General features: G+C 37.7%; 1 protein-coding gene across 8 annotated transcripts in view; it reads left to right on the top strand.

Moving 5' to 3' along the window:
• HNRNPLL (heterogeneous nuclear ribonucleoprotein L like) overlaps positions 1-21,071 on the top strand; it is a 42,652-nt gene that overhangs the window by 6,272 nt on the left and 15,309 nt on the right. For 3 of the 8 annotated variants that reach the window (XM_021924757.2, XM_021924759.2, XM_021924758.2), the window contains 6 exons: positions 5,999-6,117; positions 11,892-12,129; positions 13,790-13,875; positions 15,512-15,608; positions 15,696-15,768; positions 20,314-20,385. In XM_021924757.2, coding sequence (XP_021780449.1) covers positions 5,999-6,117; positions 11,892-12,129; positions 13,790-13,875; positions 15,512-15,608; positions 15,696-15,768; positions 20,314-20,385 — 685 coding nt within the window. The remainder of the gene's footprint in view (positions 1-5,998; positions 6,118-11,891; positions 12,130-13,789; positions 13,876-15,511; positions 15,609-15,695; positions 15,769-20,313; positions 20,386-21,071) is intronic. The other 5 variants (XM_021924760.2, XM_021924764.2, XM_017947444.2 and 2 more) reach the window with 4 other exon arrangements.

Raw genomic sequence — 21,071 nt, 5'->3', positions numbered from 1 at the left:
GAGGTAGGGTGTGCTAACTAATGTTTATTGAACCTTTTTTATACTGTACTGAGCTTTTCTTCTCTTCAGTAGAGTTTAGTCCTTAATCTTCAGTAGTCAAAATTAGCATTTAACGTTAGTATTTCTGTGAAGAGGGAGTAGTGAAAAAAAAAATTGTATTATTAAGAGTTTGTTCCTGAAATGGCCTTTGAAGGGGTGAGAATTTGAAATGTCTGTAAGTAGACAGGTCTAGAGCCTGTAGTAGAGACCAAATAATGCCACCATTATAGTTAACCCAATTGACCTAAAGAAGAGATTATGCAAGTTTGTAAAGTGAATGTATGTTGCAAGCGTGCCTTCGTTTTCTGGATACGCAGCTGGTCTGGTAAGCAATAGATATAGAAACGAGAGAGCCTAGGTAACTAAACATCTGAAATGGAAATAGCTTGGGCTCCTGTATGAGGAAGGATTAAAAGACTCCTTAAGCTGGAGAAGACGTGACCACAATATTAATATATTGATGGGGAGTAAAAACAAGACTGATTTGTTCATTAGTTTAGGAATCAGCTTCATAGTATGATGCTTAAAAGAGGTTATTTTAGAGTAGGTAAAATAATCTCTACAGGCTGGACGCCGTGGCTCACAGCTGTAATCCCAACACTTTGGGAGGCTGAGGTGGGTGGATCACTGGAGGCCAGGAGTTCAAGACTAGCCTGGCCAAAATGGTGAAACCCTGTCTCTGTTAAAACCACAAAAACTAGCCGGGTGTGGTGGTGCATGCTTGTGGTCCCAGCTAGTCGGGAGGCTGAGGCAGGAGAACTGCTTGAACCTGGGAGGCAGAGGTTGCAGTGAGACCTTATGCCACTGCACTGCAGCCTGGGCCACAGAGTGAGATTCCGTCTCAAAAAAAAAAAAAGAAAAGACTCTACAAATGACACCAGATTTCTTGTCACCAGTATATAGTACAGGTAAAGAAAAGAAGTGATTTAAGAAGAGTATGAGTATTTTGGGGGAAAAAGAGGGGGAAAACGAAGCTCAGGAGAGGATGATAGACAGATAGTTTGAAAAGATATCTTTGATATATTGGTTTTATATTTGGAAACAACCATGGGTTTTTTTTGGTTTTGTTTTTAATAAAACACTACAGAAGGAATGAGAAAATTGTGTGTTAAAGAAAAGGGGACCTAATTTAAAAATAGAAGTATCAAGGTAGATAAACTTATGAATGGCAGATTCATTGAGTGGGAATAAGGGAAATACAAGGGGGTGAGGGGTATGTTTTCTGCCTTGAGGTTGAGACAATCATATCTTCCCCTAATTACCATACTGAGTATATTTAACATTGTCCAGCTTTTTTTTTTGAGATGGAGTCTCGCTCTGTCGCCCAGGCTGGAGTGCATTGGCGCAAGGTCTCACTGCAAGCTCTGCCTCCCGGGTTCATGCCATTCTCCTGCCTCACCCTCCCAAGTCACTGGGACTACAGGTGCCTGCCACCATGCCTGGCTAATTTTTATATTTTTAGTAGAGATGGGGTTTCACCATGTTGGCCAGGCTGGTCTCAAACTCCTGACCTCAGGTGTTCTGCCTGCCTTGGCCTCCCGAAGTGCTGGGATTACAGGCGTGAGCCACTGTGCCCAGCCCACATCATCCAGCTTTTAAGTGATGACTGTGGTTTCAGTTTATTCTACTTAGGAAATATAATTTAATAATAATATATTAAAATGAGATTTTTTTTTGAGAGATCTAAAAATCGATTGTATAATCCATTTCTTTGTAAGAAGAGCAATTTGAAAAATAGTTATATTTTTTAGCACTATACTCATGATAGTGGTTACCTATAATGGGAAAGGAAGGGGATAGTAAGAGCAGATGCGATCAATTTGTGGGTTTTTTTTTTTTTTTTAAGACAGGGTCTTGCTCGTCACCCAGGCTAGAGTGGCACAATCTTGGCTCACTGCAACCTCCACCCCCTGGGTTCAAGCAGTCCTTCCACCTCAGCCTCCTGAGTAGCTGGGACTACAGGCGTACCCTACCACACCCAGCTAATTTTTTGTGTTTTTGCTAGAGACCGGGTTTTGCCATGTTGCCCAGGCTAGTCTCGAACTCCTGAGCCTCGAACTCCTGAGCTCACCTCTGCCTCCCAGAGTGCTAGGATTGCAGGCGTGAGCCACCACACCTGGCCAATAATGTTTTATTTATTAAATTGGATGGTGGGTTCATGGGTATTTCTTTTTTTTGAGATAGAGGCTCTGTTGCCCAGGCTGGAGTGCAATGGTGTGATCTTGGTTCACTGCAACCTTTGCCTCCTGGGTAATTCTCCTGCCTCAGCTTCCCGAGTAGCTACAGACGTGCACCACCACTCCCAGCTCATTTTTGTATTTTTAGTAGAGATGGGGTTTCGCCATGTTGGCCAGGCTAATCTCAAACTCCTGACCTCAGGTGATCTGCCTGGGTTGGACCTCCCAAAGTGCTGGGATTACAGGTGTGAGCCACTGTGCCTGGCCATGGGTATGTTTAATAAAGTTCTTCATACCTTTTTGTAGGCTTTAAATATTATAAAATAATTCTGCAACTTTTTATTACATAAAATGTTCAACTTACGTATACCCTTCACTTAGATTCAGCAGTTTTTAACTTTTTGCTGTGTGGGGTTTTATCTCTACATCTGCATATCTATATTTATATATATACTTTTTTCCCCTAAACTCTTTGAAAGTAAATTTCAAACATGATGACATTTCATGCCTAAATATCACAACATTCTTAAGAATAAGGATGTTCTTTTATATAACCATTACTATTTTCTTAAAGACTGTGATAATTAATTCTATTATGTGATAATTAATTCTATTATGTTAACCTAATATCCAGTCTGTATTCAGATTTCTTTAGTTGTCCCTAATATGTATGTGTTTGATAGTAGTTTTAACTATTGTATAATAAAGGCTCACATACAGCGTTTGTTTTTTTTGAGATGGAGCCTCACTCTGTTGCCCAGGCTGGAGTGCAGTGGCGCAGTCTCGGCTCACTGCAAGCTCCGCCCCCTGGGTTCATGCCATTCTCCTGCCTCAGCCTCCCGAGTAGCTGGTACTACAGGCGCCTGCCACCATACCCTGCTAATTTTTTTGTATTTTTAGTAGAGATGGGGTTTCACCGTGTTAGCCAGGGTGGTCTCGAACTCCTGACCTTGTGATCCATCCGGCTCAGCCTCCCATAGTGCTGGGATTACAGGCGCGAGCCACCGCGCCTCGTCATCATTTGGGTCTTTTTTTTGAGACGGAATCTCACTCTGTCGCCTAGGCTGGAGGGCAGTGGCACAATCTCGGCTCACTGCAACCTCCGCCTCCTGGGTTCAAGCAGTTCTCTGCCTCAGCCTCCCGAGTAGCTGGAATTACAGGCATCCTCCACCATGCCAGAGACGGGGTTTCACCATCTTGGCCAGGCTGGTCTGGAACTCCTGACTTTGTGGTCCACCCGCCTCAGCCTCCCAAAGTGCTGGGATTACAGGTGTGAGCCACCATGCCTGGCCCAGCATTTGGTTGCTGTATCTCTTAGTCTCCATATGGAATCTTCCCTCCACTGTTTTTTGATACTAACTTTTTGAAGAGTCCAGGCCAATACAGTTTTCTGTTGCCCTTTTATTTTACCTTTGTCACCTGATTTCTAAGAATGGACTGATATGATTCTCTTAATTATATCTTGCAGATTATTATTGTCTAATTATTTTGAGAGTAAAACTTGTTATTCTTTAAATACATGCTCTGTTTGGCAGGTAGGTATTATTTAGAGCTCTTCCTGCTTTATTCATTTCCAGTTATATTTAAGAATGTAATGATGATATGCACATTTGATTGTTCATTGTTAATGTTGCTTAAGAAAGTGTTGATTTTTTTTTTTTTTTAGACAGAGTCTCTGTCAGTGGTGTGATCTCGGCTTACTGCAAGCTCCGCCTCCTAGGTTCACACCATTCTCCTGCCTCAGCCTTCTGAGTAGCTGGGACTACAGGCGCCTGCAACCACGCTCGGCTAATTTTTTTGTATTTTTAGTAGAGACGGGTTTCACTTTGTTAGGCAGGATGATCTCGATCTCCTGACCTTGTGATCTACCCGCCTCGGCCTCCCAAAGTGCTGGGATTACAGGTGTCAGCCACTGCGCCCAGCCAGAAAGTGTTGATTTACTTAGGGTATAGTCAGAATGATTCATTTCTAACTTAGTGGCATGTAAGGGATATCTGTTTAACCATAGGAAAGATGGGGCATCAGCAATTCAAATAAATTCCAAGGATTGAATTAGTATTGGCAAAGAACTGAGTTTATTTTTTGGATTTGACAGTAGCCTGAGTAGTTCTCTGGTTACTTCATATAGTTAAATCAGTTCCTTTCTTTCAGCTGTGACATAAATTTTTACTGGCAGGGCACTCCATTTGTTGTATTTTCCTAACAGTCTTTATAATAAAGAAAAATCGGTGAGTCATTTAAAATAGCCTTAATGAGATTTAATTTTCTTAAAACAATTGTTAAATTTTAATGGCAAAATAGTGCTTTCAGATTAGTCTGGTTATGGAGAAAAAAACTTTAAAATTTTTTTGTATAGACAAGGATGTACATGGTGGAAGTCATTTCTGAAGTTATGATGCAAGAGAAGTGCCTGATGGCATTTGTAAATACAGATCTTTGTCTTAATGGTACTTGAATAAGTAAATGAAAGCTATTTGCATTTTCAAAGTAATTTTTACAGATAACTACGTTTAAAAATAAAGTTTAAGACCATATTACATTTTGAAACATCCTGCCCTGCATACTCGAAGATACACAATATTCCGTAGATGCCCAGGAGAGCTTGCATTTTTGAGTAGTTCTTGTTCATCCCCCTGCCTTGCAAAGATAGTACCCTTGTATGAATTTAAGTTGTCATGTGTTTAATTAATTTATCCTGCTAAGTGAGTATCTTCAAGTTATAGTGGGACTGGATAACCAATTAAACAAGAACAAAAGATGATACAAATTTACATTACAGGAAAGATAAGAATATTATCTTCATGTTGAGGAAAAATTTTTAATTGGAACTTTTTGTTCATTTGGACTAGTTGAGATTTTGATTTTATGGAGGTAAGACTGAAATGAGTATCAAATATGCTTCCAGTTGTAGCATGCCCTATGTATCTGCTAAATTTTCTTTCTGAGATTTTCTTGAAGTAGAAATGTTATTAAATAATATCTTTGTACTTCTTACTGAGATAGAATACTCCCTTTTTAGAGATTAAAAATTTTAAAACAAACAATTATTTTATTCTCATATCCTTTTGCTAACTTGTGAATTGCGATTTGGTTTGGGATTTTAAAAATGTTTACTTTTTTTAGAGGTGGAGTCTCGCTCAGTCGCGCAGGCTGGAGTGCAGTGATATGATCTCGGCTCACTGCAACCTCCGCCTCCCGGGTTCACGCCATTCTCCTGCCTCAGCCTCCCAAGTAGCTGGGACTACAGGCGCATGCTGCCACGCCCGGCTAATTTTTTGCATTTTTAGTAGAGACGGAGTTTCACCGTGTTAGCCAGGATGGTCTCGATCTCCTGACCTCGTGATCCGCCCGCCTCGGCCTCCCAGAGTGCTGGGAAAAATGTTTACTTTTTAAGCAGATTTGAATTTACTAAAAGATGCAATTCAAGTTAGACTTAAATTTTTTTTTTCTTTTTTTAAGACGGAGTCTCACTTTGTCACCCAGGCTGGAGTGCAGTGGCACAATCTCGGCTCACTGCAAACTCCACCTCTCAGATTGAAGCCATTCTTCTGCCTCAGCCTCCACGGTAGCTGGGACTACAGGCATGTGCCACCACTCCTGGCTAACTTTTGTATTTTTAGTAGAGATGGGGTTTCACCATGTTGGCCAGGCTGGTCTTGAACCTCTGACTTCAAGTGATCCGCCCACCTCGACCTCCCGAAGTGCAGGGATTACAGGCGTGAGTCACCGCGTTCAGCCTTAGACTTAAAAATTTTTAACTAGAAATTATTTTCTCTTGCTAGGAGGCAGGTGGAAGTCATCATAAAGTTTCTGTTTCACCCGTCGTCCATGTTCGAGGACTCTGTGAATCTGTGGTGGAAGCAGACCTTGTGGAAGCGCTGGAAAAATTTGGGACAATATGGTAAGGACGATAGGGACTTCATGTAGATTGAAAACAGTGTGGCAGAATAATCCTTGCTTGCTTGTTACAAGCCTTGATGTTTAGCATAGTAAATACTGTTTGTATATATAAACAAAGTAGGATCTATTGTTTGCCTATGACTGTATTTCTTTGGAACGTTTTAAGCCTGCTATTTTTAACCTTCCTGGGTGATGCATGGATGTATTTTTGTGGAGCTATGATCACTTCTCACTCCCCAGCAAAGTTGTATAAAGAAATTATGTGCACTTTTCATCTGATTTTCAAATGGGTACATGAGTCCTGTTCAAACACTCTTTAAACCAGTGAGTTGATTACACACTTCATCTTCAGAGTTTCGAGTAGTGATGCTTAAATATTGATTTTTTTCTTCTTGATTTTGGAATATTTAGGAATTGGCAACTAAAAGTAAATAGATTAAGGGTAGACATTATTTGTTTAGGTGCATATTTGTGTAAGTTCTTTTGTTTATGTGCATACTACTATGAGTTCTTTTTATTTTTTGAGACAGGGTCTCACTCTGTTGCCCAAGCTGGAGTGTAGTGGCACATTGATGGCTCACTGGAGCCTCCACCTCCTGAGCCCAGTTATCCTCCCATTTTATCCTCCCGAATGGCTAGTGCTACAAACACATGCCACTATGCCTGGATAATTAAAAAAAAATTTTTGTGGAGATGGGGGTCTCTTGACATTGCCCCAGCTGCTGTCGTGGGCTCAAGCTGTCCTCCTACCTCAGCCTCCAAAAGTGCTGGGATTATAGGCTCTCTGAGTTCTTAATGCAAATCATGAGCAATATTTTATCCTAGTTTGTCTTCCTTTTGTGAGTTGTATTCACACAGGTTCCCCCTGTCTCTTCCCACAGCTGGTGTATGCTTAATAATATTAACTTAAGTGAAAATGTAATTAGAAAAGTGAATCTGCTGCCAAAAATAGACACTTAAAAATTCTAAATTATTTTTGGAGTATGCCCGGCTGTTGTTCTTTTCTTAGTATAATCTAGAGTTGATTTTATTATTTTTTTCTTGATGAATATGTTTAGAGCTTTTATTATAGCTACCGAAGACACAGATCAAGTTCAAGTATATAAATAGAAGAGAAATTTCAATGTATTTTCTCAGATACTACTTCAATTTTATAAAAATTCATGGTTAAGTTTTTGAGTATTGAGAGGATAATGCATAGATAGTGACGTAGTGATCAGAGATGTCCAGCAGAGGGTATCCAGCAGAAATGGATTATTTCTTCAAAGGAATAGTAGTATTAGGTGATACTTTCCATCATGGTATAATTTTATTTTGTTCGGTGACCTCATTGAGAAGTAAATGACTTGGCAAATACACATTAACCTTGGACGTACAAATTGAGAATCCACGTGGGCGTAGTAAAGTTTGTATGTTGAAAGTGTATCACTAAGTTGATTATATCAATTCTCAGTCATTTGGAGTGGATATTGAAATTAAATCTGTGTGGAGAGTTACGTATTAGGTAGACAGACTCCTTAGACCTTTAGTCTTGCTGTTGGCAGTAGACTAACCCCAGTCTCTATAAGGACCTTCTAATGATTATGTAAGTGGCATGTTGTCCTGTGGAATTATAAAGAGGTGGATGTCTGTGGTTTATTTTTCTTCTATTCTTGTATATTTAGGGCTTTAAAATTTATTTTCTTAGGCAGATGTCAGAAAACAAGTTGATGAGCAAATACAAATGGAAACTTTGGGAAGCACTAACTATTTTGATGTTAATTAGTACCATGACCTGAAGGTTAGGGATTAAAGAAAGAACTATTTTAAGTTAGTAATTTGAATTACTCCTGGGTGGCCTTTGCATTTTTAGACTCTAGGTTGTTTGATCCTTAGTCTCCGGTAAAGTCTTCCGTATGTGAATGTCATTCAGTTAATTTGCATCATTTGCTCTCAAGATTGGTAGTTATGTGGTTAGAAAAGTCTGTGAAATAATTGGAACAAATTAGTGTGTAATTAAGAGCTTAATTGGCATAAATAAGTATAATAGGAGTTTCAGTTGTATGAAATGAACTTGCATAAGAGGTGGCTGCTATTAAGGCTGAAAGAACCTTGAACAGACTCCAGTAGAAATTTTGCTTCAAAATGTTACAATTTGGAACCTTTCCCTTTATTTAATGGAAGGTGTGGGATTATAAACAGCATAGAAACTGTTTATATTAAAATGGTGAATTACCAAGTTCAATATATAGTATGCTTATATCTAAAAACTAGATGCATAGGAAAGAAGCTCAGAAGAAAATATAACAAGATATTAAGAATGGTTGTGTTGTGTCAGGATAAAATTGCTTGTATTTGTTAACTTTTGTTATTTTTCTATACTGTATGAATTATAATGAAAAGAATATTTAAAGTATATGTTGTATTTCTTTTTCCCCTTCTCTCCCATTAAAGGAGGTATTAGGAAATGATTAGTTTTACAATACAACATTTGGGACCCGGTTTGTGCACTAAATCTGTTGTCTTCTCCTATGTTTTTTTTTAGAAATTAGTAAAGATGTTTAAATTGATGGAGTTAAAAGCATTGATCCCACCATGTCCCTTAGCTTTTTTGTTTCTTTAGCCTTTTCTCTCTTTGATCTCCCACTCTTTCTCATATTAATACCTTTTTTCTTTATTTTTTTGAACTCCTGGGCTCAAGCAGTCTTCTCACTTCAACTTCCCAAGTAGCTGGGACTATAGGCACAAGCCACCATACCTGGTTTCATATGAGTGCGTTTTAAAGATTGAAAAAAACCTGTGCACCAGACAATTTAAGCACATGGTAAAATGTCTATAACATTTCAGTTTTTTTTATATTGAATATTGGCAATAAAAAGGAAAATAAAACATTTTAATTTTTTCTTCATTGATGCTACTTTTCTGGGTAACCTTCACTTTTAAGTTGTGCTTTTATCTCATTTCTTTTTTTTTTTTTTGAGACAGAGTTTCACTCTGTCACCCAGGCTGCACTGCAGTGGCGCGATGTCGGCTCACTGCAACCTCCGCCCTCTGAGTTCAAGCAATTCTCCTGCCTCAGCCTCCCAAGTGGCTGGTATTACAGGCACCTGCCATCGCGCCCAGCTAATTTTTTTTTTTTTTTTTTGAGACGGAGTCTCACTGTCGCCCAGGCTAGAGTGCAGTGGCACGATCTCGGCTCACTGCAAGCTCTGCCTCCTGGACTCACACCATTCTCCTGCCTCAGCCTCCCAGGTAGCTGAGACTACAGGCACCCACCACTATGCCTGGCTAATTTTTTGTATTTTTAGTAGAGACAGGGTTTCACCGTGTTGGCCAGGCTGGCCTTGAACTCCTGACCTTGTGATCCACCCACCTCGGCCTCCCCAAAGTACTGAGATTACAGGCATGAGCCACCGCACCCGGCCAGCTCAATTCTTATTTTAGTTACTGAAAGCAAATTTACTAAGTCTCTAACAGGCCAATAAATAATTTACTTCTGTATCTGTATTAGTCTGTTGTTACATTGCTATACTGCTATAAAGATGTACTTGAGAGTGGGTAATTTATAAAGAAAAGACATTTAATCGGCTCATGGTTCTGCAGGATATACAGTCTTCTGCTTCTGCAGTGGCCTCAGAAAACTTAGAATCATGGCAAAAGGTGAAGGGGAAGTAGGCATGTCTTTACATAGCCAGCAGGAGAGAGAGAGAAAAAAAGAGAGAGGGAGAGAGAGCGCGCACGCAAAGGGGGAGGTGTCGCACACTGTCAAACCACCAGATCTTGTGAGAACTCTGTCAGGAGACAGCACTAGGGGGATAGTGCTAAGCTATTAGAAACCACCCCCATGAGCCAATCATCTCCCACTAGGCCCCGTCTCCTACACTGGTGATGACAGTTCAATACGAGGTTTGGATGGGGACATAGAGCCAAACCATATCAGTACCTTTATAATTTTCTGTTTTCAAATGGCATCATTAGCATAATGACATAAACTTAGTAATACATTTAGATATTAAACCAACTTTTTTGTTTTGTGAAAGAAGATTTTTTCTCCTTGAATTTCTTTAGCATAGACCTGATACCACGGTTTTCTGTTTTCCATGTGCAAGACTTTAGAACTTCAGTGAAGCGTCTGTGTTTCTAAAATGAATGTCTCCTGGGATTTATATCTTGCACTTTTAGTTGGTAAATATTTAAATCCAACACCTTGTTTTTGTACTTCTTTAATTTTGAATGATATGGGTGGGGAAAACTAACAAGCCCCCCTAGAGTAACAAATATGTGCCAGGCTCTGTTTCTAGCTTCTGAGGACATAAAGATGAATGAGGAAAGGTATGTTAAAAATAATAATAATACAGTCATAGTTACCTTTTATTGAGGGTGTACAATGTGCAAGGCAATCCGCTTAGCAGTTTGTATGTAGTAACTCTAATCTTGACAATTCTCCCAAGTTTTATCAATGAGGAGGCTGACATTTATTATAATAATAATTTGCCAGGCTGTAAGGTGATCTGTTTCTTATTAATACTGTACCATTTGTCAGTTTCCATAGTGTAGCAGTAGGTCCTGGATGCCTGATTGAGAAACAGTGATGTCACTGAGTACTGGACCCGACATTTCTTTGGCCTTCTGCTATTACTAAAACCACTTAATTGTATTTTAAAGCATTTTTAAGGTTCTCGTTCCTGTGAATAGAGGACGTGTTTCCCCCATTGTGATCCATGTGCTGTGATTTCTGTCTTCCACCCTTCCTTTACTTCTTTATTCTTCATTTTCTGTTTTAAAATGTATCTCCTCCAAAAAGAACTACTTAATGTGTTGTATTTTGGGGTTTTTTGGCTGCTTTGTTTGTCTCTCTAGTAAAGAGTATACTATGAAAAGTAAACATCTTACCTTCCTGCTCATAGACAATCATGATTGCCATATTCTAATGAATTTTTTTCATGGATGGTTAATAGTAAAAATGTTTCGGAGGAGATTATTTGTATGAACTTTGGAACTTTGGTCAGTCTGTGGTTGCTTCCATTTATATCTGTTTTAAAAGTAAAGTCAGTTCTTAGCTGTTAGTGTGGATGTTTATTCAAGAAAATTCAAGAGAGGTTAGTAGTTTCTGCTGTTAAGTAGGGATTCTGTCTGCCAACCTTCTGTTGAGTTTAGTCTCCGTTGGTTTCTGTGTCTTTGAAATTTTCTAATACTGCTTCGGAGTAGCACCCCAAAGAATAAACTGGGTTGTCTTGTTAGTAACTAATAACAGGTAATTGTTTTTGAGGAGATCATGAGGTAGATAAACTTAATCACTGGGAGATAAGCTTTCATATGTGTACATCTACCTGGTGTACCACAATTCTTTGGATGATTTAAGAGTTGATTTATTTTATGCCTGTAATCCCAGCACTTTGGGAGGCTGAGGTGGGCGGATCATGAGGTCAGGAGATCGAGACCATCCTGGCTAACACAGTGAAACCCTGTCTCTACTGAAAATATAAAAAATTAGCTGGGCATGGTGGTGGACATCTGTAGTCCCAGCTACTAAGGAGGCTGAGGCTATAGAATGGCGTGAACCCAGGAGGCGGAGCTTGCAGTGAGCCCAGATTGCGCCACTGCATTCCAGCCTGGGTGATATAGAGAGACTCTGTCTCAAAAAAGAGTTGACTTACATTGAACACAGGTAGTGAAGAGTACTAATCTGTGGGATTTGACACATTTGTATTAAAGTCTGCTTTTACCTAATTGAGGACAAATAATGTTAACGGAACTTCCTGTGTTTTTGTGTTTCCTCCTTATCTCCCTTTTCAGCTATGTGATGATGATGCCATTTAAACGACAGGCTCTAGTGGAATTTGAAAACATAGATAGTGCCAAAGAATGTGTGACATTTGCTGCAGATGAACCCGTGTACATTGCTGGTCAACAGGCTTTTTTCAACTATTCTACAAGCAAAAGGATCACTAGGCCAGGAAATACTGATGATCCATCAGGAGGCAACAAAGTTCTTCTGCTCTCAATTCAGAATCCGCTTTATCCAATTACAGTGGTATGTGTTTCAGTGTGACAAATGAAATTAAAAGTGATTTTGCAGTTTGTGTCCAGAGTGACTGATCTGTAGTTTTTTCATTACCATCTAGATACTAGAAAATAGCTTTTTTAATTTTGAAAATTAATCTTGACTAGCAAGTTTAATGAACAAAGAAAAAATGCTGAGCACTGTAGTTAAAAAGATAAGCACAGTTGTCATAATTAAATAGGCACATTGAAATTTTTAATGTATAATCAGTACCAGTGTTGGTTTTGATAATAAAGAATTAGAGAGACTTGTTTGAAATGGTTCAAAAAATCTCTGTCACGCATATGCCAGCATATGTGTAAGAGCATCTACTAGGTAATGACAGAATCCCATGTTATGGTAAGATGCACATACCATTTTGAACTATTTTGCAATAGCTTGTTAAAAATCTGTCTTTGATTTACTTTAAATTCCCTGCTTCTTTACTCTTTTGAAAAGTGTTACTGGTGATAAGCTAGTAACACAGACACTTGATTTTTGTAATGAATAGAAGAACATCATAGTAAGGGAAACTTCAGTTGGTATCATATGTAGTCTGGGCATATGATATTGGGACATAAACTTAAAGCGTAAGATATTCTTGAGATTTAATTAGACATTTTGTATCTTAAATATAGACTTATAAATATATAGAATTAATATATTTATAATATTCGGTGTTGGGAAAACATATAAGTAATATAGTATAGGTACTCTGTTTTTTGTTATATCTCTGGTGTGTAACAATGCAACTGTAAATTATAGGTGCTCAAGAAATTTCTTGGTAGTTGAATAATTACTCCTAAGTAGGTATTTAGAATCTTAGATGACTCAGGTGTCTTGTTTAGTGACATCTAACTGTTTGATCTTCCTTGGGACTTTTCTTTATAGCCATTATCCCTTGAAAAATGAGTACCAGAGTTGTTCTAATATTAGCTCTTAATACATATTTATTACTATAATGCAAGTGATTATGATATTAAACATTTCAGAGTCACATTTGGAAAAAATACTCATTGATTATAGTTTTGGTTTATTTTATATCATCAGAAGTTATTTTAGTCACCTATTAAGAAAATAACAATTGAGGATTCATTTAGGAGATAAAATAGGTGACAGTGCTTTCCAAATGTTCCATTGGAACTACTTTAATGTGGGTGTATTGTTTAGGTGAAGAAATAACTTAAGATTTATTAAAGTGTAATAATTTTAGGCCAGTATGGTGGTTCATGCCTGTAATCCTAGTATTTTGGGAGACTGAGATAGTAGGATTCCTTGAGCTCAGGAGTTTGAGGCAGCCTGGGCAACATAGTGAGACTCTTGTCTCTACAGAAAATGAAAAATTAACCTTGTGTGGTGGTGCATGCCTTGAAGTCTCAAGCTACTTGGGAGGCTGAGGTGGGAGGATTGTTTCAGCCTGGGAAGTCAGGGCTGTAGGGAGCTGTGATCATGCCACTGCGCTCTAGCCTGGGCAACAGTGTGAGACCCTGTCTCAAAAAAAAAAGTAATAATTTAAAAATCTAATTTTATTAATAATCAATAGAAATGACATCTTGACAGTTGATGGTTTTTAGGTAAAACAAAACGAAGCATAGCATTAATGTTTTTCCAAATGTAAAGTGTGAAGAAATCTTGTTCTTTTCCTTCATAGGATGTTTTATATACTGTCTGCAACCCTGTTGGCAAAGTGCAGCGTATTGTTATATTCAAAAGAAATGGGATACAAGCAATGGTTGAATATCCTTTATTTGTAAATTTTTATTGATGTGTAATTAATGCGGATCTTATTTTTTCTGGCTTAAGCATTCCTAGACAAGTGGTGTTTACTTTCTCCTCTCACAAAAATCTACATGACTTAGATTTAAAAAATGAAACTGCAGTACTCATAGGGAATTTTACTATTTATAAGAATGACTTGCTACCAGAAAGCAATCTAGTACTTCCTCTTTAAGCTATTAAATAACACTATTTGAAGATATGTACACTTGTACTATTTTGGAATTTATCCCAAGTGAACTTTTCTGACTCCCTCTTTAAAATAGTTTGGAAGTACCAAAACTTTAGAGTCAGTAAAATCTTACCTTTTTTTAATTGAACCTTTAAAATGGTAATGGTTTATGTAAGAACTTCTTTATGTTAAATTTGTCATACGTTGAGTAAAAAGAGCAAGTTTTACAAAATAGTATAGATAATACTCTTTCCCCCAAGCTGGACCCATCTTGAAAAATAATAATAAAGAGAAAACCCCAACCTACGTGTGCATGTGTATGCATAGAAATAGGTAGGGATATACAGCAAACTCTTTAATAGTGCTTACTTCTGGCAAGGCACTTTTGTTTTTTTGTTTTTTTACCTTATATACCTTTGTGATTTTATTTTTTTAAAATTATGGATTTAAGTAATTTTTTTAAAACACTGATAAAATTTTAGATAAAGTATTATAAAACTCTGCCTTCTCAGAAATATATAAAAATCATATATTTTGTTTTGTATTATTTTGACTCTTTGTAATATTCTTCTTAAAGAGTAAAATCTTTTCTGTTTCAAGGTTGCAAGTTGTCCTTTGCTAGGGAATGGGACCATGCTCCATTATCTCCTCTGCTTTCCAATTTATAAAGTACTAATGATGACCTAAAAGAATTAAGGTAGATAGTTTGGTTGTATTGTTTTCTTTGGTACCCTTGATTATTTTTTTTTTTTTAGACAGAGTTGTGGTCAAGTGATTCTCCTGTCTCAGCCTCCCGAGTAGCTGGGATGACAGGCACCCACCACCACACCCGGCTAATTTTTGTATTTTTAGTAGAGACGGGGCTTCACCATGTTGACCAGGCTGGTCTCGAACTCCTGAGCTGCCTCAGCCTCCCAAAGTGCTGGGATTACAGATGTGAGCCACTGTGCCCAGCCACCCTTGATCTTAAAAATAAATTCTCCTGGCCAGGCGCGGTGGCTCACGTCTGTGATCCCAGCACTTTGAGAGGCCAGGGTGGGCGGATCACGAAGTCAAGAGATCGAGACCATCCTGGCCAACATGGTGAAACCTTGTCTCTGCTAAAAAAATAAAAAATCAGCTGGGTGTGGTGGCGCACACCTGTAGTCCCAGCTACTCGGGAGGCTGAGGCAGGAGAATTGCTTGAACCCGGGAGATGGAGGTTGCAGTGAGCCCAGATTGCACCACTGCATTCCAGCCTGGCGACAGAGCAAGACTCCGTCTCAAAAACAAAACAAAACAATTCTGTTAAAGTTCATCCTGAAATAGGTAAAACATTTCCAGAAATAAAAGAGCTACTTCTGATTATTTTCAATCCTGTCCTTTGGGAGTGAATAATGATTAAGTATCAGATACCTTAAACCAAATTTCCTTAATAGAGCTTATGTTTGAATCAGTCCTTTGTGCCCAGAAAGCTAAAGCAGCACTCAATGGAGCTGATATATATGCTGGATGTTGCACACTAAAAATTGAATATGCACGGGTAAATATTTTTTTCCAACACCCTACCAAAGAAATATTTATGCTTTGGATATACAGTTTGAACTTACATTATTTTCAATCTTAACAGCCAACTCGTCTAAATGTTATTAGGAATGACAATGACAGTTGGGACTACACTAAACCATATTTGGGAAGACGAGGTAGGTATTTCATGCATTTTAGAATGTACTTAATCTGCTGACAAATATTTACATGCAGTTAGATTCTTTTTTTCCTGAGATGAGCTAGTTCAAATGAAAACCTTGTTGTTGAATGCTTTTGTTGCAAAAGGCCATGTAATGCTGGAAAATAACCTTGAACATTAGTGCCCCCTACTGGTATGTACTGAGCTATTTATATTTAGTTCAACAAGGAGCCCACACATTCAGGCACGCCCGCAGTTCAAGGACTTGCATTTCTCCAAGCAGCTCTCTCTCTTTGGAGGAGAGGAAACTGATTCAGAATATTCCTTACAAACTGCAAACTTGCACACTGCTTCTCTATGGAAAGGACTTTCCCCCAAGCTGGACGAGGCATTAAGAAGGATAGAGGACTCCAGCAGGCTGACTCTACACTTCATCATGCACAACATCGGCATCAGCAAAAAGCCCTCTGAAAAACTCAGACTCGCAATTCACCTTGACTGCATACTGCATGCACCATCACCCCAAGTTTTTAAAGGAGGACACTTAACAGTACTTCAGAATTGCATGGGATGAACACCATGATAGACTGTGCCCATTTATTCAAGTTGTATGTATATATTGGTCTGATTTCCCTTAAGGTTTCAGTTGTAGAAATTAAGACTTTCCACTAACGGAAACTAGACTTCATCTGCAATGTTGTAAATCTTAATGCCCATTACTGTAACTGTTTGCAGCTTAGATTCAAATTGTTAATTGGCAAATAACGAGGACCAGTTTATTAACAGGTCTTGGGAATTGATAACGCTCAACCAATCCACACAGATAGTAAAAATAAAAGGATTAGAAAGGTGCACACTTGCTGCACTTGTTTACTTTTAAAATTTTTTGTTTTTTCCTCAATTGTGGACACTAAACAGAAATTCTGACATAATGAAAAGGTACATTATATGTGAAAGATGTTCTGTGTGGTTTGATTTTTGTAAAGTGGCTGTTTATAAGTTGTCACTTTTTGTAACAATTTAAGGTTATCACTATGTCAATTTGTGTAACTAGAAATTTTGACATTTCAAATGTAGGTGAAAGTAACATGTCTGTTCAAGGTAGAATATATTTAAACTTGATAAATCTGAAAATAAGAGCATTTCATTTGAGATGCATCTTCACCTATAAGTGCTAGATTTCATGAGCATAAATTTGACTGATAAAATTGTTCAACTAAGTGTGTGGCAATTCTGGAATATACAAATTAAAATGTGGATCTTGTAAAAACAAGGGGGCTGCAGTATTGGCTACATCTTAACTACAATATCAGTGTTTGAACCACAGATTGGAAAAACTCAAGATAAGTATGTCTGTAAAAGTCAGTGACTAGAAAAAAATTTTATGGCATACAAAATATCTTGGGCAGTGGGTACTCTATAGTGCATGTACTCTAGCAAAAAGAAAAAGACAATGGGATGATTGATCTTTTGCATGTTTGCATATTTAGGACTTTTACATGATTGGCTCCTTTAACTCTCAATTCCCAGGAAATGATCTTGCCTCATGCATGAAATTGCAAATAGATTTGTTTTGTAATGCAGCTTTGGCTAGACCCCATGTTTTTCACTACTTAGGGAAATCTGCTTGGCCTCGGGTTGGTGCAGTTGATGTCAGTATTAGAAAGCAAATCCTTAGCACTCAAACAACAGGACAAGTGGTTGATGAGAAATCTCTCACTTCTGTCAATTTACAGTTTTTGACCACTCGGTTTTGTTTTTTAACAAAAAAATCTCATTTGAAATAGTTTTGGTTGTGGTTTTCTCAGGGTCTCTTTAAACAGGTATAGATAAGCTTGTTTTAATAGTGTTCACATTTATTCTTTTAAAAGGTCTGAAGTTTACACAAAGCCAGCTGAGGTTAGTTCTTCATATAATTCTAGTCGGTCAGATAAGTTTGGAAATGTGTAAGGTAGATAAGTGAATAGTGAAATATAATTAAAGCAAGTAAAAGAGTTTTAGTTTATGCTTTCAAGGAATTTTTTTTGTTTTCTAATTCCTTACAGATATTTGTCTTGCAAGACCATAACAGTTTATGTTTTTGTTTCTGTAGAGCTCTTAGCTTACACTCAAGTTGATAGCTATTGAAACTGTTAGGTTGCTATCCCTAAATAAAGACCTTCATAAACTTTTTTTTACCAAAAAAAAAAAAAAAGCTCTTTTAAAAACATAACTTCACTTTTTTCAAAGCCCTTTTCAGCTTGAGTTATATTTTAGTGTAAAGAATCCCTAACCAGGATGCCAGGGATCCCCTCCAGAAATCTTAAAACCTGTAGATAGGTGCATCTTTTTGGGGAGAAGGTCCACAGCTTCCATCAGATCAATTGACTCTAGGAAAGCTTACCACTGTTTAGAAACTTATATTTAGCCGGGCGCGGTGGCTCAAGCCTGTAATCCCAGCACTTTGGGAGGCCGAGACGGGCAGTTCACGAGGTCAGGAGATCGAGACCATCCTGGCTAACACAGTGAAACCCCGTCTCTACTAAAAAATACCAAAAAAACTAGCTGGGCGAGGTGGCGGGCGCCTGTAGTCCCAGCTACTCGGGAGGCTGAGGCAGGAGAATGGCGTAAATCCGGGAGGCGGAGCTTGCAGTGAGCTGAGATCTGGCCACTGCACTCCAGCCGGGGCGACAGAGCGAGACTCCGTCTCAAAAAAAAAAAAGAAAAAAAAAAGAAACTGTTATATTTAGTGTTCAGCTTTCTGCTCACTTCTGTTTTACGTGACCTATTAGGTAGCGAATACTTCAAATGAAGTGAATTATTAATGAGAATGTTTGGCTGAAAGATACCTTGGAAGATAATCTGACTCCTTCATTTATGAATGAAAATTGTTTCTGTGACTATACAGCAAACTAGTGGTTTAAATTGGAATCATCTGATTCCCAACCCAGTTCTCTTTCCTTTATAGCACACTGTTAACTGTATCAGTAAAACTGAGTCATGAAGACATTATGGTTGTGGTTTTAAGATTCCTAGGTCAGATAAGGAATTGTATTTAGTGTTCGATGGCATATGCTTAAGCAGAGGAATATTAACAGGATGGATTAGTAGGCTAGATTGGCTCAAAAGGAGTGAGACTTGCATGATGAGAGACGTTAGAAGCCCTGTAGTAGAAGGAACTGTGAATGTTAAGATTGAAGAAGAAATGACTTGGGGGAAATGGGGTCGGGGGGACAGTCATAATAACTACTCAAGCATTTAGAAGAGGTTTTGGACAATGACTAAGTATGTAAGGCCCCAAATGGGGTAGAATATGGGTAGAGGATCAATTTCTATACAATATAAAAATTAATTTTCTCACAATTTAGGGCTATCTGGAAATCTTCTTATTGGTTTTGGGTAAGCAGAAGCTAAATGGTCCCAACTGACAGAGATGATGTAAAGAGAATTTTTACATTGAATAAAAGTTAAACTAGATGGTGTCAGTCCATTTCAATGCTACAATAACTTGGAATACATGATTAAAACTCTACTTCTCTAGACTGAAGTGAAAATTAAAGTATTTCTCATCTCCCATAAACCTCATTTGTTTACGTGACTAAGGATATAGGTAAAGCCTCTCTGAATATTCAAGGATTAGAATGACCAGAGTTTTAAGATTCATATTTTTAAAAATCTTATTGGGCACTGTAATTTTATCAGCAAACTTTCTAAAAGTATTGTACAATGATTTTTAAAATTTACTAACCAACATGGGAGGTGCTATTTTAGACACTTATAAGTAATTTTTTTGTTGATGTCTCTAATTAGATTTGGGAAAATTGGCATGCTTTTTCTGAAAATGTAGCTAGAATAAAAATTATCCTTTAGAGTATTGTAGTATTCTCATCCAATAATGTAGCCCCCTTGGTTAGCTTTATCTTGGCATCTTTAAAGTTTGGGGGTTGCTCATAGTCCTACCTGGTGTTAAGGTCAATAGACAATGACCTATTCATGATATAATATGAGCCAGTGATGTGAACATTTTCAGCTCTCAAGTCAGGTGTTTGTAAATATGTGCATATACATGTAAAATACTCTGTGTTTACTGATTGTGAAACCATGTAATACAGGTTGTTGTTGGCTTATGCTGAAACTTCTTGAAAGAAGCCCACTTTGAAAATGTGTTGCTGTTGAAGCTAATAGTATGATTCAGGTACTGTCTTTCAAAAGTACTGCACTTAAAGCTTGTTTTAAAGACATGTATTGGTAAAAACTTCTGTACAGTGTCAAACCTCTAGCATTGTGTACGTTCACTTTCTGAAAAGTATCCATTCTTCCTTAAATTTGAAAGTGTGATTGTATTTGGCATTTGCCAAAAAGATATATTCAAGTTAAGTGGAATTTGTTAGATAGAATTAATTTTTTACACTCTTGGTGTTGTATTTAAATTGGATATGAATGGATGTTTAAAGTTAACCAGGAATCATATTTCTTTTATGAATTGTTGTATTGGATGTTTTGAATGGGTGTTTCCCATCTGAGAACTCTGTTAAGTACTTGGGTCAAAATTGTTAAAATCATGTTTCTACTTTTGTGTCAGATAGAGGAAAGGGTCGCCAGAGACAAGCCATTTTGGGAGAACACCCTTCTTCGTTTAGACATGATGGCTATGGTAAGTTGTCAAGGCAGAAAGAAGGTAGTATAGATGAACTGTTTGACTTGCTGCATTTCTGATGAAGTATGGCACATTTCTTGTCTCTGTATTTTTCCTGCGCATCTGCCTCGGTTTATATGGGATCAGTCCCTTATAATGTGCTCCCAGGAGTTGTCCAAAATTTGTTTTCTTAGGATATTGATTATAAAAAAAAAACATTGAGATAAGTGAGAGCTACTAGTCGGGGATTGAATACTTTTTTGCCATTATATTTTGGTTTGGTTTTGATTTTTAATGGGTTCTGGCTTGTAAGAGGACCAGAAAGAAGAATTATTGTTCAGTAAGTGTATTTTCTTTCATTCCAGCAATTAGGAACAAAGAGGAATTTTGAGTAATAAAGGCAGAAAGAATAGGGTATTTGTCAAAAAGGAACCATGCTTTTGGTTAGACTCACCTTTTAGTTCTATAGCTGGTATTTTGGCTTCAGTTAAATTTGTTCATATTTATTCCGCTTTTAAAACTTCTCAGCTTTTACTGTTTGCTACATTGACAAGGTTATGGAACCTAGAATAATAATCTGCCCCAGGAAAAAGTTAGGGTAACATTAGGTATCAAACTATTGTCCTTATAAGTAGATCTTTTAACTAGCTGTAAATGGTTTTAAAATATTCTTTAGTTTTTAGTGGTAGTTATTGACTCTACCT

The sequence above is a fragment of the Papio anubis genome, chromosome 14, assembly GCF_008728515.1.
Source record: "Papio anubis isolate 15944 chromosome 14, Panubis1.0, whole genome shotgun sequence".
NCBI classification, from domain to species: Eukaryota; Metazoa; Chordata; class Mammalia; order Primates; family Cercopithecidae; genus Papio; species Papio anubis.
The sequence above is the reverse complement of the archived record's forward strand: the minus strand, read 5'-3'. Positions and strand labels throughout refer to the sequence as shown.